The 27,220-nt window shown below is 39.3% G+C and overlaps 1 protein-coding gene across 4 annotated transcripts in view; it reads right to left on the bottom strand.

Moving 5' to 3' along the window:
- The window catches only part of USH1C (USH1 protein network component harmonin), a 74,315-nt gene that overhangs the window by 20,088 nt on the left and 27,007 nt on the right, over positions 1-27,220 (bottom strand). For 2 of the 4 annotated variants that reach the window (XM_020802950.3, XM_078383870.1), the window contains exons 8-15: positions 26,441-26,544; positions 25,808-25,892; positions 25,213-25,272; positions 22,427-22,483; positions 20,149-20,291; positions 16,457-16,522; positions 11,296-11,420; positions 9,524-9,597 (exon numbers count right to left, since the gene is read on the bottom strand). In XM_020802950.3, coding sequence (XP_020658609.3) covers positions 9,524-9,597; positions 11,296-11,420; positions 16,457-16,522; positions 20,149-20,291; positions 22,427-22,483; positions 25,213-25,272; positions 25,808-25,892; positions 26,441-26,544 — 714 coding nt within the window. Of the gene's footprint in view, positions 1-1,294; positions 1,352-2,780; positions 3,327-4,355; positions 4,500-6,098; positions 6,252-8,335; positions 8,386-9,523; positions 9,598-11,295; positions 11,421-16,456; positions 16,523-20,148; positions 20,292-22,426; positions 22,484-25,212; positions 25,273-25,807; positions 25,893-26,440; positions 26,545-27,220 lie in introns of all 4 variants that reach the window. The other 2 variants (XM_078383871.1, XM_072985701.2) reach the window with 2 other exon arrangements.

Raw genomic sequence — 27,220 nt, 5'->3', positions numbered from 1 at the left:
GTGAAAAGAATCCCAGTTAGAAGCAACTACATCTGCACAAGTGTCCCACATAATATCTGTCTAGTTGTTCCTCAGCATTACATTCTCATCACATACAAAGAGCATATAATGAGTAAAATGAATATGACACCAAAACTAAGCTAAAATGTCAATACTGTTTAAAACTACTGACTTGCATTAAACCATTCTCACCCACCACCATCCAAATACTGAGTTTAACACACAGCTTTAACTATCCTGCACAATTCCAGTCAACAGAAGTGGAGATAGAAAAAAACATACTTCATCATAAAACAAACAGAGAGGTCGTGGTGGGAATTGTTGCAAAACAGTCACAGAGGAAATGGCTCCTGGAAGAGCTGGACACATTTCCTGTAATCAAATTTTTCTTTTCAACATTCACACTTCTGTATTGGGGAGAGCTAATCTCTCTCTACACACACACACATACACACACACATCCAGTAAAGGTCAATGGCTTATAAATTCTGGAGTTGTAACCTCAAAGTGGAGCCTCTTTAAACTCACATGGAGAGGGCACCCTTCACCTTCTATATTTATTTTTACTGGACACTGATTTGTCTACTGCAGGCATTTTAATTTTCCTTCTCACTAGAATTTGTCCTTCATATGCCCTTGAGTTCCCCCATGATGGGTATGTATAATCTCCAGGCTTAAAAGCAAGGTACTTCAAAATGCCAGATGCAGGGGAGTGGTATCAGGAGCCAGGTATCTAGTTGTCTCATGTGCTCCCAGAGGCATCTGGTGGGGCCACTGTGAGATACAGGAAGCTGGACTAGATGGGCTCTTGGCCTGATCTAGCAGGGCTCTTCTTATGTTCTTAAGTTGAGTTTAATGGTTTTACCAATGAAAGGGTGCAATGCATGACTGATGTTGAACAGAAGAGTGTCTTTCCAGATGTTTTCCCAAGGGTAGAGCTTCGGCCCTCTGGCTAGATGTACTTTGAACATGGTCAACATGGAAAGCATCTGGATTCCCTTTCCTATTCCCGTGCTTTTCTTATGGTGGGGGAGATAGAGTAGATGGTGAAGAACTGTGAACTGCCAATCATTGTTAATAATACTAGGCTGGATTGGCCATGATTATGACTCTGTGCTCCTATAGTCACTGTTGTTGCTTTTGACTTATGGTGACTATAATAGGGTCTTCAAGATTTTTGAAATGTTTAAGGAGTTGTTTACCAAGGCCACCTCCCAGAGAGTTTCTGTGGAGAGGTGGGGATTTGACTACAGGTCTCCTGAATGCTGAATTACTAAAAAAATATGCGACATACCAATGAACTGCCTGATGTAGATGATACTTTGCTCAGATGAGATGTATTTCGTGCAACCTATATACAACAAATTCATTATGAGGACGATCCACAGTTGTGATGTACATAACCAACAATCACCACACTTTTGAAGAACTAACAGATTCATGAACCAGTTACGAATAATAGGTTGGTAAGCAAAATATGTACTACTTTAAAGCAAGGGTGACTATCTCTAGACAGCAACATAATTCACATAGATTTCTCCTTTTAAAAAGTTTTGTATTTCAGTCTAAAATAATAATAATTTTAATGTCTAATAAAAATCTATACGTAACATTTCCCCTTTAAATATTCTGTATATCCAATATGAGTTTTATACCAATTTTCATGCATTAAATAAATGAACTTCAGAGTGAAATGCAAGTGTATAAATGTTAGTGTAGCCATACTTGTACAATATATTGCTGTCCTATTGAAATATTTGATGCATATAGATTAATTCCTGCTTTGTGATATGCACAACTTTCAGTTTTATACACACAACTACTATTGTTACTTAGATGTACACTCAAAGAGACTTTACAAAATAAAAAGCAGATTAAAACATTAAAAACTTGAATAGTACAATTTCTGCCTCCACTCTCATCTGCAGTAGGTTGCTGTTTGGTCCAGTTACTTGAGGCAGAACATATTAAGCCATATCACATGCTAGTATTTGCTATATGCATCTGACTTATGTAAAAGCACACTCAAAGTGTCTTATAATATAAAACTATCAAAATATTGTCTGAAACCCTGCTGCTTTGTTATACAGGCAGAAGGCAAACAGCATAACATTCACTTACTTCTAGTCTGTCATTATAAGAGTCACCATTGCAATTCTCTAGGGCACTTGTGGCCACTGGCTTGGCATGCACTTGAGAATGTTAGTGGGGATTCTTTAATTGCCAGCTGGAATCAAATCAATGTCACCGCATTTACCTTTTGCTTGTGTAACAAAGCAACAAGATTTCAGCTACTGAAAACCCAAGAACATTATAATTCCTACCTTAACAAAACACTGGTAAAAAAAATAAGACGTAAAACTCAACAAAGAACAGATCATGGCAGAGAGAGAGAGAGAGAGACCAAGAGTGCAGTTGGGTAACAAGTGGCTGCATAGTTATGAAAGTCTTCTGTAGCAACCTACAAATGTAGTTAAGAAACAGCTCACTGGAAAGAGACAGTTTGCTAAGAGGAAAAAAAATCACATACATTTATAAATAAATAAACACATTTATAAATAAAACCATTCCCATGCAGCACAAAATAGCCTTCAACAGTTATTTGCAAATGGGGGGAAGAAAGACATGGCAGACTACATTAAACAACTACAGGTTTATCCTTCAACTTTGGGGCTGGGGGAAATCTACAGCAAGGTATCATGCAAGCCAAAGCCTAGAGTGGACTACATTTTTTCTCTTGATCAACTCAAGCAGTGACAGGATTCCACTGGATATCATACCTTTGGACTGGATAAGTAGGTCTGCTGCTCACTCGTATGAGAACTACCAAGACTAAAACTCCTTGCTTTGTAGTTCTTCATTTCCCAATTATCCAAAGACTCTGCCGGCCCACCAGGCTGATAGTTGTGGTTGCCAGTTATTTCTTCAAAGTGAGCAGGCATTGGATGGTGAGGCAGAGGGGGAGGAGGGTGGGAAGGGGGAGGAGGGTGGGGAGGGTGGGGAGGGGCAGAAGAGGATGATGAGAGAGCAGATGGTGGACCATGTGTCCGAGATGAAGATAATGGAATTGTCACCCACGAAGGTGCTGAAGGTACTGAAGTTGGTCCTCTAGCAGCTGGGATGCTTGGTGTAGAAGAAGGGTAAGCCATTGAAGATGCAGGTGTTGCATGGGGCAGTGGAGGCGGTGGTGGTGCTGGACGTTTTGGAGGCTTTCCAGCATCATCTAAGTTGATATCATCAAGATCAGTAGTATGAAGCTGCAAGCCACCAGCAAACCTCCGCATAGATGTGGCAGAAGGAGAAACTGCAGGCCGGGCACCTGTTTTCTATTTTAGCAACAAAGATCCATTTTAATGGAGAATTTCCTTGCAAGACCTGAATGAATTTTCACTGGGACAAGAGTGATTAGCTGACCTGAAGTGCACAATGCTACCTATTATGAGGAAATATGTCATATATGCATTAAATCTTTAACCACCTCTCACCAATATATAAGAATTCGTATTAAAAGAAACATGCACAAGTATGAAAACAACATGTCATAAAACTGAAAAAATGTTTAAGAAGACAAAGGCAATCCATGGAAGCAAAACAAACCCAGAGATTTTATGGTGACCAATATTACCTAGGCCTTTACAATCATAACATTGTGTAGATATTGTGAATTAGCAGTGGAAGAACTGATTAAAAGAAACTTACAGTGCTCATTTATTTCACCCAAAAATGTGGGGAAATTCTCATAACCCCTCCCATTATAATATCAGTTGTGAGATTATTTTGAAGTCAAAATTGTGCCTTATTTATTTAGCAATTTGCTGCATTTCATTTATATTCCAGATTCACACTAATGAGCTAAAGGCAACATACATGTCTCCCTTTTCCCACCTTGTCCTCCCAGTAATCCTGTGATGTAATTTAGGATACGAGACTGTGACTCATCCATGATAACCCAGTGAGTTTCAGGGTCAAGTGGAGATTTGAACCCAGGTCTCCTGAATTGTCATCCAGCACCCTAGTCACAATGGCAGTATGTCATATGTTTAATATATACTGAGTACAGACACATATACAGATATCTATATGTGATATGGATCTAAACATTTTCTACATGTTAAATTTTAAAAGTAAAACATCAGTAGAAATTACAGAGGGGAAGCTAGTTTTTCTCTCTAATCCCGCTTCCACTGATTTCCCCCACCTTCTTCTCATAGGGGATTTTATTTATTTCTATGTGTAAAACTGAAAACCTTTCTATCGTGTGAACACTGCAGGAAAAGAGAGGAAGAGCACTGCTAAATACATCTGCAAAACAGTTTCCAGAACAACAACAGAAAGATTGCCATTTCAGGAATTACCGTGGGTGGATCAGAGCAGGATTTTACGTCAGGAGAATCATTCTCCACTGAGGAGATTTGTTCCAAACGTGTTTGACAAAGCCTTTCTACCCAATGTTGAGTCTTTTCTGATTCTTCTAAATCTTCTCGTTCAGTCTCAGACACCTGAGTTATACCATAGTTGCAGAATAAGGAATAAGTTACAGTTATAGTTATATAACTAAAGATTCCAACGTCACTATTACAAAGGTACATGTAATTCATCTCTAATTCATCCAGAATCTTACAATGAGGAAGGACTGAAAGAGCTGGGCATATTTAGCCTTTAGAAAAGAAGACTGAGTGGAGATATGGCAGCACTTTTCAAATACTTCTTGATCATCCCAGAGTGCAGGGCATGTAGTAATGGGCTAAAGCTAAAGGAAAAACTTATTAACTGTTAGAGCAGTATGACAGTGGAAACAATTACCTTGGAAGGTGGTGAGTGCTACAACACTGGAGGCATTCAAGGGAAAATTGGGCAACCATCTGCCAAAGCTGCTTTGCTCTGGATTCCTGCATTGAGCAGGGGATTGGACTTGATAGCCTTACAGGTCCCTTCCAACTCTATGATTCTATGATTCTATGAATTCTGAGCAAATACTGCTCAAGATTCAACAATAGCTTTTGGTATCTGTGGCTTTTAAATGGGCACTATCTTCCCACATCCTCTTGTTACAGCTATCTGTGGGATCAAGAAATGTGGCCGTAAAGGGTTTTTTAACCCCTAGAAGCAAAGTTCTGGGGTGCATAGGGGGGTTGTGGGAGAAAGAAAATGTTGCAGATTGGAAGAAGCAGTGTCATCTAGTAGAAATACAACATTTGATTAATTCAAATGGTCATTAATTCGAAGACTAGTTTATACAACTTACAACATGAGCCAGTATTTCATCATTCAGTGACTTGCATCTGAATGCATAAAATGCTGCAGTTAAAAAAAGCACTGTGTTTCAAGGGCTCATATTAATGCTCTGCTTGTAACTGTCATACACATACAAGCCACTGCTCCATGCTGTATATCTCAAGCAAAGTATGAAAACTTAGGTCTTGCTTTATTCCTACTGCTATAAACAGGACATGAATGATGGCAATAGAAATGCAACAAATTTCTTAACAGCTATATGATGAAGGACTTCCAGATTTCTTTAAAAGGTCTAATTAGATCCAATTAAAAATTCCATATTTATTTTCGTAGTACAGTATATTTTCTGGCCACCATTTCCCAATCATTTATTTAAGCAGAATACTTTCTATAAGTGAGTGAAAATGGAAATAGCAAAATCAACAAAAAAGGGAGGGAGTAATTCCATCCTTACATCATACATTCCCACTTACAGCTCTATGCCAGGAAACATTATTTTTCCTGCCCCATAAATGTAAGTGCTGACATCAAGGTTCACAGTTCTGTGTTTTGGGTTGGTAGGCATTCTAAGACCTCCTTGCAACATTTGCCAAAGTAGTTCTGTTTGCAGTTACACAGCCAAACAAGGACCATCAACAAGTGGCTTTTTAACTGAGCTGGTCATTTTTTGCTACTTAGCTAGATTCCTTAATAATCAAACTCATGAAGACATTTTCGGTGTGCATATATTCAAATCTATTTGCATGCACAAAAATAACACCATCCATATGTAACTTATCTTGCCCACAGGAAAAAACAATGAGTGGGGCACGACTCAAAGGAATATAAACTACGTACGGTATTCCAGATCACAGAAACCATACCTCTTGCACAAGTCGGTTGATTTTCAGCTGTTTCTCTCTTTCCAGCTTCTCTTCTTTTTCCTTGAGAAGCTTTAGCTCAAATTCCAATTGCATTTTGCTCTTTTTCTGCTCACTGAGACTGTCACCTTTGGATTTCTTCCTTTCTTTACCTTTCTGAGTGGTGTGTTAGTATTATTGCATACTGTCATCCATGCATGCACACACACACACACACACACTCACACACACACAGACACACACATGTGCTTACTTACTTTTACAGGGGGTTGATAAGCCTGTAAAGCTGAGCTCATCCAGGACTACTGAAACATGTTCTAAAATATTTGGGGACATATCCCACCAAGTCCAATATTTGCTGGAGCATGGCACAAGACAACAACAACAACAACCCAAATTCTCTCATAATGCCCGATCATCTTAGTGAATCTGAGAAGACCAGAGATTTAAACAGATGCCTTGCACAACTCAGAAAATATGCCAGAAAGCTCTTTGTAACTCACTGTGAGTCTACATCCATTGTACTCTTGTATTATCTCTGACAAGTCCAAACCAAAGGGCATTTCAGCTTGTTTCCAAGGATGAAATGGGCTGATGTCTTCTTCATTAATGGTTGTTAGCTTATGCATGTGCCATGCTGGATCTTTCTCAGGCCAATAACATATCAATACTTCCACAGTGCTCTAGCATCGCATGTGGATCCTCTAGTGTGGATTCAACTTAGAAATACCCAATTCCTATACTGTGGTCTGTACAAATGAAGCATATTCTCAGACAATGTTATTTTACACAATGGGCGCTCACATACCTAATGGCAATAATTCTTTTATTATGCAAGAAAGGAGCTCAGCTTTTCACACATCCAAAATATAGCATAGTGTACTGCCAAAACAACACACAAGCAACTGCAAGGAAAAACAACCTTAGATCACTCTGGAAAAAAAACAAACTGCTTCTTTGGAATTTTATTAAGCTGCTACATAGAGTTTGAGAAGGTACATGGATGTCAAATACATTCTGAGGATTTAATGTTCTGAATTCAATTGGCACCCTCAAGATCAGTTGTCGTGACACACAAAAACACACAGTTTTAAAGAGCAAACTATTTATGTATATATTTATATATGAATAGTAGACTTCTCCCTTGAATTGCATGGGTTTGAGCAGAATGGTTTTGGTTATACAATTTTTTTTCAATAAATAAACAAATAATAATAAATATTCAGTAAATACTGTGCCCCTGGCCACTCAGAAGCAGGGTCATGAGTTCAACACTGAAGGTATTGAAGTTGTCTACTTGACCACAATCACAACATCTCTAACTCAGCCTCAAGATCAGGGGGTCATAAGGACTTTTAAGGCTCATTACACACTGTATGGAAAGGATTGTCAATGCTATGGAAGAGAACACTGATAGACAGAAGTGTTCTCTCTCTCTCTCTCTCTCTGTTAGTCAACTGTTTATGTTTCGTAGTTACATTTTGGGGGGCATTAGAGTTACACAAGAGTTGCGAACTACACTGAGGTCCAGCACCCTCAACCCCAACATTGTTGGAGGCAGAAGCATACAAAATTGCTTCAAACCTGCCAGACTAAGGTGAAGAACACAGCATTGTTTATTTCCCAGGCAAAAGGCCCATAAATCAGGCTTAAGCAACTGTAAGAAAGCTATCTTGCCAGGACTCACAGCAGCAGCTTAAGCAAAGTCAAAGAATGAAGAAAATGGGAAAATATAGTATGGTGACCTAGAATACAAAATAGAGATGGCTGACAGGGATGGGAAACAGGAACCTGTCTCAAAAAAAAAAAAGCCACTGGACATACTGGAGCTGATGCCCAGATAATGGACAGAAACCTATTGGTGTTCACATAAGGTCTGCATGACTTGTAGCTAATTGCCAAAGTGCTGGGGGACAAATGCATGATGGCATAATTATAATACTGGACTATTAAAATCTATAAACTCTGGTGACCCTGCAGAATGGCTGGAATGCAAAATGGGGGCGACAATGGAGTGGGTAATAGCAGGAATTTGGCAGCACCATATATGAACACATGTACCTTTCCAGTCAAGCAAGGCACCATGGGATCTCTGCCATTGTAACTTCTAAACAAGTTCTTCTTTTATTGAATGTTTATCCATTAATGTGTATAGAGGTACCATCCATAAGAAAATATACAGAATGCAGTAGCCACAGCAAACACTCTCCAGATGTCATCACACTCAACTTTATTTGTACCTTGTGAAGTGTGGGAAACTTCCCTTCGTACCGATAAAACCATCCAAAAGCTATCAAGATGCAGAGGGAAAACACATGATCAAACACAGCACATTACAGATATTTGCATTCATGGAGTTCTGTATGTAATTGGCACTCTAGCCCTATTCAGGTATTAGACAGTGTGCAGAATACTTACACGCAGAGGAAAACATTCTGGCTCTACCCATCACGTTGTTGCCTTCCCACAATGTAGAGAATAAACAACTTGCAGAGGAACTGTCTTTGTATTATCTGTGTGAGCTCTTCATATAAAAGGGGACCCCGAGGAATCAGCCACCTGCCCAACTGTAGATTTCTTGTTCTTTAAGCTCATAACCTTCTCTGTGCAAGAAGGGTAATGAAACTGGGACTGAGGGTGCAAGGCTAGAAGGCTTCTCTTATGCATACCTATTCTACACATTTTCTGAAGCAGGAATAGGGCTAATTTTTGTTAATGGGGAAGTAACAAGGGCAAAGAGATCATGCATTGCATTTAAGGGCAGTACATTTACCCACATTTTAAAGTTTGAACTAGCTATTTCCAGCAGACAGATAACAGCTGTCATCACACAATTATTCCACTTGTCTACCTATTTATACAATCATTTTGGCACAAGTGCACCAACCCTTTGAATGCCATAGTCTCAGGAACACACAGGAAACTTCACTGTTTCAAATTTCCATACCATTCTGCAAGTTTTTGCAGAACAACATATAAATTCACATGTGTGCAACGTTCTCTAACATACATAGTTTGTAAGCATCTTTTCCTGTTATATAAATTGTTGCACACAGCTTTTCTTACAGTAAGCATTTTATATGTTATTTCAAAGACAAGCACTTTTAGCTTGCATTTATCCCTGATTTAGGTCACCTCTGATCATTGTCTCCAGTGTTACAAAACAGAATCCATACAAATACCTTACTAGACTATGTTTTCTTGTTGTGATAGGAAAATGTACAAGGTGTTTATCCCATTGACTGTCTACATTGCCTGTATCTATGTTCAGCAGAAAAAAAAATAATGGTAGTGTTCTTACCAATAACTAAACTATGGGGTATTGAAGAAGAACAGAGTCCAGAAAAAGATTAAAATGGACTGTCAGGAGGAAGAGCAGTGGAAGAAGTATCAAAAGCAAGACAAGAAGCCAAGGTGTGGAAGCAAACCTGTGGGCTCTCTTTTTGCTTCATTCCAACCATATCATCAGAAACAGGCTGGTCAAGTGCCATTTCATCTAAATCTAATAGAGAAACAAAGGAAGAAAGAAACAAAGGAAAAAGGAATAATAGTATCTTTTTTTAAAAAAAATCCACTGAATGAAAAGAATCAGGAGGGGGAATTCCTGGACAAATTGTGTCTATTGTTGTCCTTTGATCTTGCTGGTGGCAATTTATTGATGCCTATGGGGACAATAAACCATGAATGAGGAAGGCAGATAAACAGGTAAACAGTCTGATCATAGTATAACTACAGTACCTGCAACATGAGACCTAAGCAAAGTGCAAAGCTCAAGTACTGAAAAACACACACAAAAATGTGCATAAAGGATCTGGGAATGCATATGGATTATAACCTTACTAATATACAGGATTGCATCTCTGAGAATCAAGTGATTTGCCAATCCTTGACTTCCTATTTTCAAGTACAAAATAGTAATTTTTTAAGTATCATGTTTTTAAGACTTGGTTTCAGAGGAAAATGCAATTTTCTACCCATTAGATCTATATAAGGATTAGTTGTATGGATACAGTCTTATATGTGCTTATAACATTCTGAACAAAGGATTAAGCAACTATTGGAGCATACTGATTCGATTAGATACAAATACATCTTAAAAAAAAAAACCCTGGCCAAGATCCAACATTTTCTGTGTCCTACTAGAACTGCCTTCATCAGCATCTCTGTAGACACAAAATGTGCTCCGTAGGACAGAGTTCTGGGAAACTCCGTAACAGCCAATAGTTCCCTTTCTACTTCAGATTCTTTTTCCCACCTTTTTTCTAGTCAGGGTTCCATCAGTGTTAGCAATGGAGTCTGCCAGAAGTGGAGTGTTAGAGTGAAGCTTTCTGTCAGTTATGTAACCAGTCAGTTAGTCACGAAGCTAGTTAACCTGTTAAGTTCTGCTATGTAACAAGGTAACATTTTTTCACAATATGACATTTGTTCTATATCTAAGAGAACTGTGAGTAACCTGAAATTTTTTATTCTTTTTCATTACCAGAGCCTCTGAGTGAAGGATTGAGATGATAAGTGCCAGTGAGGTAAGTGAGGTAAACTGTCAAATAAAAGATGGCCTACTGGGCAATATTTGAACTCACTCTGTTCTGCAGGTTCCTGCCGGAACCATTTTATCTGCTGCGTAATTAGAGGAAAGTTAATTTTTTTCTATAAGCAACACTCAGTTCTTCACACTATTCTGTCCAAGACATACAGTAGGAGCTGATTCACATAATGGACTAAGCTGAAAACACAGGTATTTGAAAACTATAATTTAGCAGTCAGATGAACTCAGCATTCATAATACAGTTATACAACTTGGCACGCCAGTCCTGGACTGCCAAGGTTCATGCATGAAGGAGTTTTGCAATGCAGTTATAAACAGAAGCAAAACACCAGCAATTCGTTATCCCCAGAAATCACACCATATCAGCCAAAGTGATTCTATGTGTTGGGACTGCTAGCTAACCAATATAGATTTCTAGTCTTCCAGGAGAAATGAGTTGTACTCTTTCTTTTCCCAAGTCATTATTATCTCCTTTTGTGTTCCACATTCCTCTGAATTACCAGCATTTAATTAAGCTAGCAGAAAGAGGGGAAGAAAATCAATGACGACACACTGGTTTCTCACCCAGCAGTTGCAGGAGAGAGCTGCAGTGCTGCATGTTGGAGTTAATGATGCACATTTTTATTCCTGCCTAGGATGGAAATTATTACTTACTTCGATGTTTAGCTGGAGGGGGAGGATGTACTTCTGCAACTACTGTTTGGGGAGCCTGTGCTTGTTCTTTATGGCCCCAATCTTCTTCCCACTGCTTTTTAAATTTCTCTTCCTCTGCCTTTATCCTGGAAGGGAGCAAAATATCTTTCACTTGCTGTAGTCTGAGGAAACAGGCACATTAGCAAAGTTCAGGAAATCTGGAGTTGTCCAGTGCTTGGATGGGAATGTCTCAACTTATCCCATCTTAAACTCCATGACTGAAGACAACTGGCTACATAAGTATAGAGAAATAAATTAAACTGAAATTGTACATTCTACATTTCTTCACTTAGATTTTAAAATATTTGGACATTTCAAACATATTGTAAAACTAAGTGTGTGATCCAGCTAAAGCTGTGTGCCCTATCCAGTGGCAATTCAGTTGTAAATTAATGCTCCCACTGAAATCAGTGGAAATATACAACTGTTTCATTATAACTGAACTTAATGTAGCCTTTAATCAGAAAGAACAGACCTAATCTAGCTATATTACTGTCAGGCCTGCTTTTGAAAAAGCAGGAGTGCAAGTTCAGTTTTTCGACTGCTAAATATATTTTTAAGCTGAACATCTTAAGTCAAAGGTGGACTACATATGGTCCTCCAGACACTTGTTGGGCTTTAACTCCCATCATTCTGTGAATAAATGAGATTAGACACCTCAAAAGAAGCTCAAACAAACAATCTGCCAGGCTAGCTGCCATAATAGTAGCTATAGCATAAAAAAAAAATCTCATCAGAGATATTGTTTGTGGCAACACCTAGCATTCACTTAATTGGTCCTTAAAAATAAACACTTGATTTAGCATGTACCTGAATGAAAGTTATCTCTTTCAAGATCTGATTTAAAAAGATGTCTTTCAGAGTTCAACATGAGTCATAAATAAAAAACATTAAGCAGAAGCTCAGGAAAGGTGTCTTTCAACCAAGGACTGATAAGCATTCTTCACATGGGCCACTATAGCAGTTTTAGTATGAGATGAAAAGATCAGTTAGCAATGTCAAGAGTTTGCATATGTTTTATTAAAGATAAGATAGCTTCTAGCAACTGGAAAAATGCTTTTTGCAAATGAAAAACAGGCAATCCAGAGAACCATATTAATCAAAATTAATTGGTAGGAAACAGTAAAGAGTTCATAAATATTGTCAGATGTACAGAAAAATAAAGTCACTGCTTAGATTCTGTTAAGAGATCAATTTAGATTTATTTACTTACTTATTTTAATTATATCCTGCCTGTCTTCCAGTAAAGGAACACAAGGTGCCATACAACAATGAAAAATACAGTACTGTACATGTATAAAATCAGAATAAATTAGGACATTATCATTAATACAGGAAAACTTTAAGACATCATTAGTAATGAGTTAAAACTCATGTAAAATACCTGATTAAAAAAAAACTCATGAAAATGTGCTGCACCCCTTCTATACAATACAATCCAGCAAGGGTTAGAGATTACAAGCTGACTTTAAAATGAAGTTTTTCACCTGCTGGCGGGACGACTGTAAGGAGGGGTTTGACTGTTACAACCATGTTTTAAAATAAGAAAAGCATATAAAAAGATAACAAATTCAACTAGAAAATCAGGACCAGCTGGAGAAATTTTAAAGACTTGGGAATGCACCCCTCATGTAAGAAATCCTATGCTGGTGAGGGAGATTAAAAAGAGGAGAAATATATATTCACAAACATAACTGAGACTTTCTATTATACATGTACAGTATGTATGCCTCAGACAAAATGATGATTTTGACTTTTTTATGAATGACTTTATATTAGTGTAACCAAGAATACTTTTATTGAATGTCTTTGGCAAAAAGGATGTTTTTTCCTTTTCATCATATTTCTGTACAATATTTTTATATTATTTGCATATAAGGCTTTTAATGACATTTGCTTAATAAAAGGAAATATAAAATTAAGCAATTTGAATGCTGTATAAACTCATTTCTCTCACACAAAAGACAGAAAAACGTCTATTAGAATACTAGATGTGTACTCAATGTTTTCTTTAAGAGGCTATGAATTATTCTGAGTCTCATGCAGACAAATAAAAACTCTTCTTTCTAGAAGAGAAATGTTGGTTTGTGTGAGATTTATTCACAAATAATCACTGGTCCTCTGAGGTCTTGCATTCATTCAGTAATTGGAAGGTCCTGGTGATGAGAATTACACTGGGCTTCTGACATTCTGACAATCCTTTACTGTTATCTATGTTGACAGTACAACAACATCTGGATGTAGGGTCATTCTTTGTCCCAACATCACATGAATACTGTGCCAATACTGTGCTCCAAGATGCACCAATATTTTCTGGCTTCTGGCCTAAGAATTCTTCTCTGGGCAGTTTACAACATAATTATCACTAACATACCATTCCTGGGCAAGGTGACTGAGAGAGTGGTGGCGAATTAGCTGCAGTCATACCTGGAGGAGCAGGATTGCCTTGACCCATTCCAATCCAGCCATGAGATGAGACTGGTTGCGCTGCAGGATGATTTTTTAAGGGAGGCTGACAGGGACGGAGACACACTGTTGATATTCCTAGATCTTTCAGCGGCTTCTGATACTGTTGACCATGGTATCCTCCTGGACAGGCTCTCTGAGGTTGTGATTGCGGGCTTAGCATTGAGCTGGTCTGATCCTTCCTGTCCAGAGAGTTCAGCTAGGGAAGGAGGTGTCAGCACCTTGGACCATTTGGTGTGGGGTTCCTTAGGGATCAACACTATCCTCAATGCTGTTTAATATCTATGTTAAGCCATTGGGGGAGATCATCAGGAGTTTTGGATTAAGGTGTCATCAGGATGCTGATGACATGCATCTCCACTTCTCCATTACCACCTTTACAGTGGGTGCCATCGAGACGCTGAAGCATTGTCTGGTTGCAGTACTGAATGGACCAGGGCTAACAGGCTCAAACTCAACCCAGACAAAACAGATTTTGCTCCTTGGGGGGGGGGCATCCTTAGGATAGTCCTTAGGCTGGATGGCACTCCCCTCCAGTTTAGGGACCAAGTGTATAATCTGGATGTTCTTCTGGACCCGGTTCTTTCTTGGGAGTCCCAGATTGCAGCCGTGTCCAAATCAACCTTCAACCAGCTTAGGCGAATCGCCCAACTTCACTCCTACCTAGACGAGAGATCCCTCAGGACTTTAGTGCAGACCCTGGTTATCTCCTGGATCAACTACTGCAATGCCTTCTATGTGAGGTTTCCCTTGAACCTGATCTGGAGACTTCAGCGGGTCTGGAATGTTGCAGCCAGATTGGTGGTTGGTGCAAGTAAATTTGACCACATCACTCCAGTTCTGGCTCGCCTCCGCTGGTTGTCCGTGGTGTCCCGGATCATGTTCAAGGTTTTGACACTCACATACAAAGCCGACCATGGTTTGGGCCCATGTTATTTGTCCGAGTGTCTCTTCTCAATGTCATCTGCCTGACGCACAACGCCATCCCAGTTGCGGCTCCTCCAGGTGGCCACACCAAGAGAGGCCCACAAATCCTCTACAAGAGGCAAGGCCTTCTTTGCAGTGGCTCCAAATTTATGGAACCAGCTTCCAGAGGAGCTCCACATAGCCCCCTCTCTGTGGACTTTTAGGAAGCAATTACAGACATTGCTTTTCAAGGAGGATTTCCACACTGACTCCAGCTGACCACCTTCCTCCCCTTTTTTCCCTCTCCCATCCTCTTCTTCCCTACCCTCTTCTCCTCCATCCACTCTGAGATTAGTTGGTGCTATCTGGTAGTGTTTTTTTAAGGGTTATTGGTATCAGTTTTAATATTTCTATTTTTATTTTCTATTTTATGAGTTGTAACCCACCCAGAGTAGTGCTGTGACACTAATGGGAGTGGGATATAAATTGAATAAATAAATCAATAAATCAATAATTCAAATAGCATTTTGCTCCCATTAAGCTGGGAACTCATTTTACTGATTTCAGAAAGATGGAAGGTTGAGTCAACCTTGAGCCAGCTACCTGAACCTGTTAAGATCAAAACTGGGTTGTGAGCAGAGACTTGACTGCAGTACTGCAGTTTAACCACTGCACCACAGGGCTCTAACATTCTGCCATTAAAAATTAAGATACATCTCTCTATCTTTATTTCTATATCTGTCTCTGTCTCTATATCTAAAAGGTATTGTGACTTAAGCTACATATAGGAGCCACACCTCATTTTTTGTTTATAGAGAAAAGATCCCAAGCCAGTGCAGGTATTTTTCATCTAACATCTAGAGATGTAAATGTGTTATTTCTGATATTATTCTCCAAATAATGGAATATAATAAATTCCTTTTCTACTTGTATGCTTGCTACATGCATAATGTGACTCATAAAAGACTGATCCTCATGTCTTTCAAAATTCAGCAAAATATATGCTGTGACACAGAACGGCTTAGGATTCTTTCTAAGATCACAAGCAATGTAAGAGAGAGAGAGAAAAAAAGATAACTTTAGCAAACCTAATCACGAACTCTAGCACCAGATAACATAAGCTTTTAAAAAGTGCTAATATAGCCAACTACAGTGGTGCCTCGCTTAGCGATTGCTCTGTTGAGCAATGAAATCACTTAGTGATGGAGTTTTTGCGATCAGAAAAGTGATCGCTTTGCGATGGTCCCTGTGGGTTTTTTCGCTTTGCGATGATCACAGGGAAACGATCATGGCAAAGCAACCCTTTTTAAACAGCTGATCGGTGGTTTCAAAATGGCCGCCGGAAAAACAAAATGGCCACCTGCTGTGTTTCCTCTCTTCAGAGGCACTGAAAATGGCCACCCCTATGGAGGATCTTTGCTTAAAGGTTAGTTTTTAGCCCATAGGAACACATTAATCACGTTTTAATGCATTTCTATGGGCTTTTTAATATCGCTTAGTGATGAAATCGCTTAGCAATGTTTTTTCTGGAACGGATTGTCGCTAAGCGAGGCACCACTGTACTCCTTTTTTAATGGCGGAAATTGTATCAGAAAGAGATGACATTGGCTTGTCTTCAGTTTTGGAGGGAAGGACATAAATAAGTAATGCTTTTGAATTATCCTGGTTATTTCATTCATTTCATTTTAAAATGCATGCACGTAAAGAATGTAACAAAATTGGGTAGCCATGTGGGCAAAAGTGACTTAACTGTTCGATTTCTTTACGGTATCTTTCTTCTTCCTCAGCAGCTTTTTGTGCAATCTCCATTTTCCGCCTAAAAGCAAACAAACCAAAAAGATCGGCCCTGAAATGTTTTAGATAACTGTGCTGAAATTAATTTTGATAATACTCAGACAAAGTGTTTGTTGCTCCCCCTTTTGTGCCATGTGGTGTATGGATCTTAGCAGGGTTTCTATCCATAGGTTTTCTAACCCAGCTCCCTTCTCTTTAAAAATCAGTCCCTTTTCAAGAAAGTGCTCGACAATATTGCAAGTAGAAGGAGTATTTTTCGGCTCCAGGTGCTCTGGCTGGTGGGAAGGGAGGCAATTTTCATCCATTTCTCGTGCCCTCTGCAGCTCCAGACACCATGCCCTACACCAACCTTCTCCAACAATTGATGTGCTGGATTTCAGGGATGGGGACTCGCAAGTCGTGACTCATTGGCAAGTCCAGCTTAAGTCGCACTGCCAAGTTGACTCAAACTCGGCTCAGGGTTTTTTTGGGGGGAGGGGAAACACATGACAAATGGGTCCAAGCAGTGTTGTTGAGTCCCCATGGGCCTCCCTACTTGCTGCTGCCACCACTGCCTGCCACCTCCATCTTCAGAGGCAGCAAGGCCAACTTCACTTCCAGGAGCCAGCTGCTGCTTCTGCCTGTGCACCCACTGCCCAGCTGATAGGCCGGCACATGCACAGAGGCAGGGGCTGGTTCTGGGAAGCGGAATCGGCCTGCTGTCTCCACGCATGTGCTTGCATGCACCAGTCTATCAGCTGGGTGGCTGGTGCATGGGTGGAGGCAGCAGCCAGCTCTCGGAAGGGAAGCTGGGCCTCCTGCCTCTGAGAATGATGGCAGCAGTGGCCAGGAGCAAGTGGCAGAAGGTAGGAAGGCCCACTGTCTCTGCACATATGCTGGCCTATCATATGTGAAACATTTGCAGTTTGAGTCTTTGTGTCCAAATCCTGAGTTCTAAGCCGTGAGGGGGAGGCCAAATAAATCAAGACTTGGGACGTAGGACTCTGGCCTGAAGACTTGGACTTGGGACTTGGGCCCGAAGACGTGAACTCAGACTTGGGACTTGGGTCTGAAGACTTCCCAATATCCCTGCTGGACTGTCATTCCCAACCTCTCTCACCAGTATTCTCTTGGCCCTTTTGAATACTGGAAGTAGTAGTCAAGGGCACATCAGTCTGTGCTAGTCCTTTGGAGCTGGGTTTTTTTTAGGGCACTTAGGGAAATATGGGATGGTTGTGGTGAATATTGCTTTCTAGTTGAGTCAGTGAAAACATCCCACTGAAATTGAAAATTTGCATAGCTGTGTAAGAAGACTTCAGCCAATTAATACAATCAAAACTTTGATAAAGAGCAGACAAACACACTTTAATGTTGAGGAAAGAATTTTTATCATCATCGTTTCTGGGGCCTACCAACTTCTTGAATTAGCTTCTGCCTTGTCATTAGTGTAGCACTATATTTTACACATTGACAAAAAACTTTATTACTGTTGATTCTAATGTTTTTAAAAGGCAAATGAGAAATTAACATATTTTTCAGTAACATTATGCTTGATTGGTACCACTGCTCACTGCAAATTGAATATTTCCTTGTACTTAAAATTACACACAGAGAAAAATGGTCATTCCTGTTCAAGTCTTTCTTTTCTTTCTTTCTCTCCCATATTTACTTTAAATGAGATTTCCTATTTACCAATGTTATGAGTGACAGGGTGTGACAGAGTGTGTGGGGGTTCCAGAAAGATCAGCACCTCATACCTGAGAAGAAGATGGAGAAATCACAAGGGAAGATGGGATGGTGAGCCTGATACAAATCTGCAAAGAACTTCAAGAGCTCAAGTTTCTATATCAGTAAGAAACCTTCTTTGGCACCCTTCAGTCTCAAAAGACCATGATAACGCACTCTGTATGAGTGTCTTTTCCAGAGCACGAAGCTTGGGTAGAATAATATGGAGGACAGGCTGTTAGCCAAGTAGCAAATCCCCCCTCTCCATGCCACTAAAACAGTCTGAAGGAAAGGCAAGAGTCAATACAACTGATTCCAGCAACACTGCAGGAGTTGGCAGAATGACACGAACTGCCTCCGGGACTCAGGCTCTGGATTTTGCCTTGAGGTTAACTCCTGAAGCCTTTTCCATCAGTGGATATAGCCACAAGGCAGTGGAGGTTTGAAATTGGAGTTTTCCTTCTCCTAGATGGGCTGCCTTCCAAGGCTGATGAGCCCCACCTAACCGGTCAGTAAGAAACCACAGACGTGGAAAACACTCTAAATGCGGACTTGTTTGTTCAGGTAGAAAAAAAGGAAGAAGGCTGACTATAACCAGTTGTCCAGACAAGAAAGAGGAAGCAGGCTAGCTGAAGCCAAGTCTCTGGCAAATGAAATAAGCTGTACACATGAAAAGAAGCATTTCTGCATGGGAACAGATTGTATCTGCCCAGGAAACTAGAGTCTGCTCCCTACTTGCCCAAAAGGGAGTTCTATGCCTATAAGAAGGATGACCCAGGAAGAGACAGGTGGGCTTTGGAACAATGCTGGAACAATCCCCCCACCCTTTCTGAGGATTAATCCCCCGTTAGAGAAGGGCCTTCTGGATGAGTGAGTATCTTGTGTGAATGGGAAGTATGAAAGAGAGGCCTCTCAGTACCTTTTGTCTTATATCCTATGTCTTATGTCTCATCAATAAATGTTACATGAATAGTGCTTAACCCAAAATTATTGGTGTATGGTCTCCTTGTCAGTAGTCTGGCTGTGCTCTTTCTCTCCTTTCATGGTCCCTCTCCCCAGGATATAAAGAACAGTAACCTATTTGGGGGTATCAGAAATTGGCATCACAGAAAGGATCCGGGGACAGACCAAAGGAGAGTGGCTAAGGCTATGGCTAAGAGGACCAGACTGAAGTGAGAAAGGATGGGTGCTTGACATCTTGACATAACGATGGTTCTTTTAACCTGAAAAGGGAGGCAAGTGAGCTAATTCAGGGACCCCGGCTGCCAAGTAAAAGGCATTAGGCCGGCAGCCCAGGCAGCAAATGCCAAAAGGCTCAGGGGATAGGTAGACAATTTTCCAAAACGAGGTGACATTTGAGCCAACTCAACAAGATGCAAACTGGCCAAAAAGCCAGGAAAGCATGGTGAGTGAGTTGCTCATTCTATGAAGCCTTGTGTGCATGGACAAGATAGGCAGGAGTTAAGACACATGAGGAACTGACTCACTGACACCATTGTTGGGGTGGTATTGTTTTATCTGTTGTTTTATCTGTGTAGAATAAAAAAAAATCCAAGAAATCTTATCTGTTTTCCCAGCAGGCACCAGGATGACAGAGAAGTGAAAGTGCTGGACTGAGACCTGGAAAACCTGGGTTCTAATCCCCACTTGGCCATGAGGCATACTGGGTGACCTTGGGCCAGTCACACTTTCTAAACCCCTACAGGGATGTCACAAGGATAAGACGGGGAAGAAGAGAGCTTTGTACACCACACTGAGATGGGATAAAGTCTTCAACAAATAAATAAATCACCAGTTACCATCAAACCTCAGTAATCTTCTCTGACTGTATCAAAACCACTCTAAGTACTTGAAACGTCCAGAAGAGAACAAAGATAACTAGTAAATGCTGGAAAGTGCATGCATTGGCTATCTCTGTTCCCACAGAATATCCTCCATTCTTACAATCTTTCTTTTTCTTGCTGCTCTTTCAGGATTTTATTGGTCTCGAGTGCAATTCGCTTCTGATGCATTAGTTCCTGGCGCTCCACCTCGCGAATGTATGCCTCCCTCTGCCGCTCCTCTTCAGTCATAAACAGCTCTCTTCCCTAAATATTATTTAAAGAATCTGTCAATACAATTTGGCTAGCAAATATTAATAACAGTTGTTCCTCTCATGGTGTTTGTGTTTTGTGAAGTAATGTATTCTACAAAAGCCTTACCAAACACTGAGAAAGTCTGCTTCCCCTACTGGAAGATGAAACAAAGGTGTCTTACTGTTTGTATTGGTTTATCAAATTGTAAGAAATTTTGTCAATTATTTTTCAACATTGTACAGATGTAAAATATATTTTAATTCTAAAATGATCATGTACAACTTTATTTAAAAAACCTTTTTCATATTTCTGGTTTCTGCATGTTGATTTTTATGCATAGAAATTTGCACTTGTGGAACTAAAATCCACATGATGGAATATGAAATTTCAAACATGTCTGATAATATGTTGGGCTGTGTTTTTTTTTGAGTTTGGGCTTGTTGTAGTATCTGCACTCATCCTTGCAAACAAATACAACATGTTATCTATATAAGCATACTTACCAGCCATGGTTTGTGTAGGTTCTGAATTCTAGACTTGCTGTTATTTCGGAACCTAGCATCTCAGTGTTTCTCTAGTTTGTTTTCCAAGCTGCCTTTTAATGTGTTTCTATCTAGATTGTTTCTCTATTTGCAGGACACTTTGAACTAAAGCAACAAACCATGTCTAATGTGAACCATGGCTTAGCATGACATAGATTGTCACCATCTTTGTTACATCACTAAGGACAGAAAAATACATAATATATCATTAGAAGACAGAATTCCTTATCCATGGAGGATATCTGAACATACAGCAGCTTTTCCTACCTTATATAATTTTGAAATTAGCTAACTTTATTTTGTGATTGATCTCCAATATTCAAGCACAGAATTCAACTGCAATCTGATTTCTCAAACAAGAAACTCTGCCTGAATCATGTATCTTCAGCACTTAACATGCTTTCAGGCCTAATCACAAAGTTACTGTAAGGTCTGTTACTATACTGTGGTGCAATAAATTCTAAATCTATAAGCTTTTTTTAAAATGTTAGCAGCATTATTGGTACTTTAATTATCTACAAGGTGTAGAAAAAAAGTAGGTTCCTTACTTCTCCTTTCTTATAAACACAGATATTTACACTATATGAGATGAACACAATATTAGAGGGGTTATATCTGGTTGATATTATCAGAGTTCTTTATGTGTGAGCTGTGATAAAAAACAAATATGTTTACAGTAGTACCTTGGTTTACACATTTAATGCATTCTGTGGGGTGTTACATAAAGCGAAAAATTCATAAACTGAAATGCAGATTGTCATAGAAACAGGGGCGGCGATATAAACCTCCAGGTACAATGCATCATGGGGAAACTTCCTTCACAAACAGAAAAAACCCAACCCCCCCCCCATAAACCGAGGCATTATTTTCAGTGGATTTCCATTCATAAGCCAAAAATTACGTTAACCGAGGCGTTTGTAAACCGAGGTACTACTGTAGAAGCAGCTACATTTTACTTCACTTGAAATAGTAGAGTAAAAAATGTGGCTGAACTTCAGATGGAATGTTGATTCGAGACCCCTGCCGTACAGAAATGTTAGTAAAATTTAGTAAATTAACACATATTTTTGGGCTGTGTAAACTTGTAGGCTATAATAAATATGTACTATTTTCATTAGATGATTGGAACTAAAGCTGACAGTTTCCATAGTTACCTTTGGAGAAAATAATTTCTCATGGCCAGTTTTCCTTACGGTCATAAAATATAATAATAACAAGAACAGGGTCAAAGTGTTGCTGTTGTTTGCTCTGAGCGCATTCTGACTCTCCTGTGGATCATCAAGGTTTATTCAATATCCTGAAATATTCTCATGTGCTACAAAATGATCAAACTAATCTGCACAAGAAAGTGCCACCAGCTCAGAGAAAGTATTGCTGAACCAATGGTGTCTATCAAAGATAAAATTCAGATGTTCATTGGTTCACTTAAACCCAAGTGGCATGCCTATCTTTCATTCCCATTCTTGGTTTTTAGTGACTCCACAGGGTTTCCTGCCAGCATATGCGCTTTGAGGATAAGTGTGTATTTCATCCCCTATTGCCGTATATGGTGACTTTCTAGATTTTCACAGGGCCGTTGCTGATTGCTATGACATTAATACTTACAGCTCCTGTTACAACAGTGATAGTCAGTGTCTGACTGCTTTTCAACACCTTCACAGCCTGAAAAAGAAGGGGGTGGAGAGAGACGAAGAATGGCCTTTACAACTAGTTCTTGTAAATAGGCAATCCCTATGAGTTTGCACACAGTGTAGCTACAGTGACAGTCTATCCTCACAAGTAAAAGGCTTCTACTAGACAATCACCTCAATGCAGATGATTCTTCTACTTTCATAAGTGGTTATTTAAGATCTATCTACAATTCCACTGCTACCATGTCCATTCCCTGTTGTACTGCGTAAGCACTTTTTGCCTTAAAAACGGGCAACTCTTGCCAGCACCAAAATATTGCTAACCTTTGCTGGTCCATCAAACTGACAGGCTCAATGGCTTCATAATGTCAGCACGATGGTCTGAGCTGTGATGCTAAAATACTGCAGATAATTTGCAGCTCTTTGTAGAGACATGCTTTCTTGGTCAGGGTTTTCACAACTAACAATGTTACCATTAGTGCAAAAACTAAATAGTAATAGAAATAATAAATGTCTCAAAGATTTGAATTTCGAGTCTTACTTTGGATGCGAATGGGATGTTCAAATGATCTCCTGGTGGAACTTATCAAATCATTAAATTCATTTTGATCATTCCATTCTTTGAGTCTAATCTCACATTGAAACTACCTATTGTCTAAGAAACCAAGAATGGTAGTGGAATCTTGCCCCCTCTTTATAATTATAGAAGATATGAGAAATATTCAACTTCTTCAACACAATATTTAGACCATTCAATAATATTTTACAACAATAGTGATATTAATAAAAAGATCCTTAATCCCTTATTAAATCGTTCATCAATTGTGCCTTAGAATGTCTATATATGATAGAAAAGCCCACATGTCTGTCTATGCATCACCTTGGAATGCACTGATTTGGAATGTAATAAACATTTTTTTTACACTAAAGCCATCCATATTTATACTTTCATATTTCCCTAAAGGAGGGTGATTGCACAGCCTTTACTTTTTTAGATTTTTTTAATTGAAGGGTTCCTCCTGGAAGCAGGAGGAGACAGGAGGGCAAGGAGGGGGATTTTAATTTTTCTTTTCTTGCCTTGTGCATGCAAAGGATTGTACTACATGACACACTGGACTTCTACGTGACCTTAAGTGACCCCATTTAATCCACTCCAGCCTGCTCCAACTGAGCCAAGAAGACAAGCACGAACAAAGTTATACATGAATAGACATGGGGGTATATGAATACCCCCCCAAATGTGGACATAACAAGGGTCCTCCCCCCCTGGGGTCGGACTGTCCACTCACCATCCGCTATTGCTGCAGGCTCCACATTCTCTTCTTATCACTCAAGAGCTTGCTGTCGATTAGCCACTCCTGGCAGGAGGATGATGTGGTCTTTAAGTGGTACCACTCCTGGCAGGAGGCGGGCTGGTCGACCAAGTGCTTCAGAGCACAGCAGCAGTGGATGGTGAGTGGACACAATGGTGACCCTCATTATGTCCACTTGTGGGGGGTATTCATATTCATACATGAATACCCCCCTGTATATGAACTATTGTGTTTCCTTTTTACAAATAACACCTAGTTACTTTCAAAATTTAGTTTTACAGAGCACTTTATGGCATTTTAGGATTTCTCCCATTCTGTTATCAATCCTATAGGGCAAAGGACTTGAGGTACCTTAGACTATTAAGTTTTATTTGGCACAACCTTTCATGGACTTCAGTTTGCTCTGCGAACACATATGTGAAGTATTAAATACCACAAAACAATTACTGGTAGTTCACTTTTTTTAGTAATTTGCAATGTCAATTTTTGCTGCAGTTATGAGATTACTTATCACTTCAGATTAGTTTCAACAGACTACTTTCTTTCGGTGAAATAGTAAGATTTCTTTAGAAACGTTAGTATTTTTTAAAAAATAAGTGGCTGTGTGTTAAATTTTAATGCATGTTTACTTAGACGAGTCTATTGTTAATTTCACTAGAACTTCTCCCCAAGTAAATATGGTAGGATTGCAAGTGTGTACAATACAGCTAAAATAAGAAACTTTCACCCCTCTCCATATTTTTAATTAAAAGCTACTTAATTGTTTATAAGAATGTCTTCTCTAAGTCAAATACAGTGGGGTCTCTACTTAAGAACTTAATCCGTATTGGAAGGTGGTTCTCAAGTTGAAAAGTTCTTATGTTGAATCTGCATTTCCCATAGGAATGCATTGAAAACCATTTAATCAGTATCTGCTCTTTTCCGTCCATAGAAACTACAGTGGAACCTCTACTTAAGAACTTAATCCGTTTTGGAATGGTGTTCTTAAGTTGAAACGTTCTTAAGTTGAAGCAAAATTTCCCATAGGAATGGACTGAAAACCAATTAATCCGTTCTGGCTGTCTTTTTGTTATGTAGAGGTCCCATAGGAACTAATGCAAAGCTGGTTAATACGTACTCTACCACTAGGGGGAGAATTTTTTTTAACCTAAGATGACCTAAGGTTAAAAAAAGAGCAGGAAAGGTTTTTTTTTTCCTGTTCTTATCTTGGATTTCTGTTCTCAACTAGAAGCAAAATTTAGCAAATGGAGCTGTTCTTAAGTTGGATTGTTCTTAAGTAGGGACGTTCTTAAGTAGAGACCCCACTGTAAGCATTAGCTACCTCCCAATATTTGTTGCCTGAATCTTGAAATGTAAGATTATGAAAAGCTGCAGGTTGATTTCAAACTCTGTGCAGAGAGTTTATTTACATTTTATGTACACAAGAAAACTGGGATTTGTTCATTACCTCTTTGTGATCAATATTGGAAAAGTCCATTCCATTTACTTCAACAATCTGATCACCGACCTGAAAGAAAGAAAATTAATATAGTGTTTGAAACGATGGCGTATTTCTCAGGCAAGCCATACTACCCATGCTACTTGCTTTGAAATTGTTTACAATATTACACCACTTCAGAGCACACAGCTTGGGAATATTTTCAACCTTTTTATTTAACAATATTCTATTTAGAGTTCTGAAAGGCCTCACTGATTTTGGTTCCCCTGTTGTTAGAGGGTGGCCCTTAGAACTAATTTAAAAACAAAATCAACATTTTTTCTCCCTATAACTTTGCCAGTTGATTGAACTGGGGTTATTGTACTTTAGATAGACAACATTAGTACAAGAATCACTGGAAAAGACACTAATATTAAGAAAAGTGGTAGACAACAGAAAAAGAAAAAGCTTTACACGAAGTACATTGATTCAGTAAAGGAAGCCACAGACTTTACTTTGCAAGACCAGAGCAAGGCTGTTAACAACAGGACTGTTTGGATATAATTTATTCATGGGGTTACCATAAATCAGAAACAACAGCACAATACATAGTAATAACACTTACTTCTAAGCCTACTTCTGCAGATAGAGAATGGGGTTTGACATTGCTTATGAAAATGCCTGGCTTTTGTGTAGGGCCACTGGAAATACTGGAAGTAAGAAAGAAATGACATTGCACAACTGTATAGTTCAAGTAAATACATCTTCTAACACACCTAGTATGTACTTCACTACATATTCTGTTTCTGTCTCCTCTTTCTGCTCGTAACTGATGACACTGTATACTTGCCTGGGTCTTTATTTGTTGATAGAATGAGATGGACTGATGGAAGAAATATCGACAGAAGGTAGCTGTCTTAGTATATTGTGGTAAGAACAACAAAGATTGTAGTGCCCTAAACATTAATAACTGCTACAGTAGGACCACTTTATCCACAGGATCAGTATCCACTGATTCATTTATCCATATAAATATAATAATTTATATTTTTTTAAAAATCCAGAAAAAAAGATTTTCACATGTATCACCAGAACTGGCCACTAAAGGGAGCCAGAGACCATGCTATGAATACTTGTTAGTGAAGAACTAACCTCTAGTGGCCAGTTCCAGCAATGCATTTGATTCCCCCCCCCCTTTTACATGTTTCCTGAAAAAAACATCTCATAAGATGGAGATTTAGAATGAACGGCAGCTCACCTGCATCCCATGCCTTTTGTACCAATTAAGCTGATGAAAACTTTCTTTTCTTTATGCTTATTTCCTTCAGATGAAGCAAGTCCAGCAACACTGCTTTTACCTTCCTAAATACAAAAAGAGACATCAGCATTTCTAAAATGGTGGACGACTGGCTTTCATTAGTTGCCGTTAGCTAAGAAGGAATGTTGATTTCTGGATGCTCCAGACCATTCTGAAGGACTATAAGAATTGTTCAAAAACCAAAGGATCTGCATCCTTGATGCACACATTAATGCTAAAGTCAGATATATAATGTACATAATGTTGTAGTATAATATACATAATATTGTAATGCAGCCAAAATGTCAGCATCCAGGCACAAGCAAATGAGACAGGAAAAACTGAATCATCTTAAGTCACCCCCAACCCCACTGGGACTCAGCATTTTCAGTGAGTTGACTGACCACAGAGTGGAAATAACAGGAGAATGAGCTGGGCAGTGTGGAACAGAATGTAACCACTGGAAGCCTGAATGAAAGCACTCCATATTACAACATCTTTATTAACAGTGTTTGGACACATGTCTTATTGCTTGCTTTTATTGTGCATCCTTTACGTTATGGTCCCAGAGCTGGAGTCATATATAATGTATCAATCAACACAGCAATATCAAACCTTGAAAACCCAGTTTACGTCACAGCTTTACTACCATCTGGAAAATGCATGGCCCTGTATCACCCATCCATTCACATCTCCGTCTGTAAGTAATGCTTCTGTGGTGTGGTCCAAGTAAAACACTAG

The sequence above is a fragment of the Pogona vitticeps genome, chromosome 1 (assembly GCF_051106095.1).
Source record: "Pogona vitticeps strain Pit_001003342236 chromosome 1, PviZW2.1, whole genome shotgun sequence".
Lineage (NCBI taxonomy): Eukaryota > Metazoa > Chordata > Lepidosauria > Squamata > Agamidae > Pogona > Pogona vitticeps.
The sequence above is the reverse complement of the archived record's forward strand: the minus strand, read 5'-3'. Positions and strand labels throughout refer to the sequence as shown.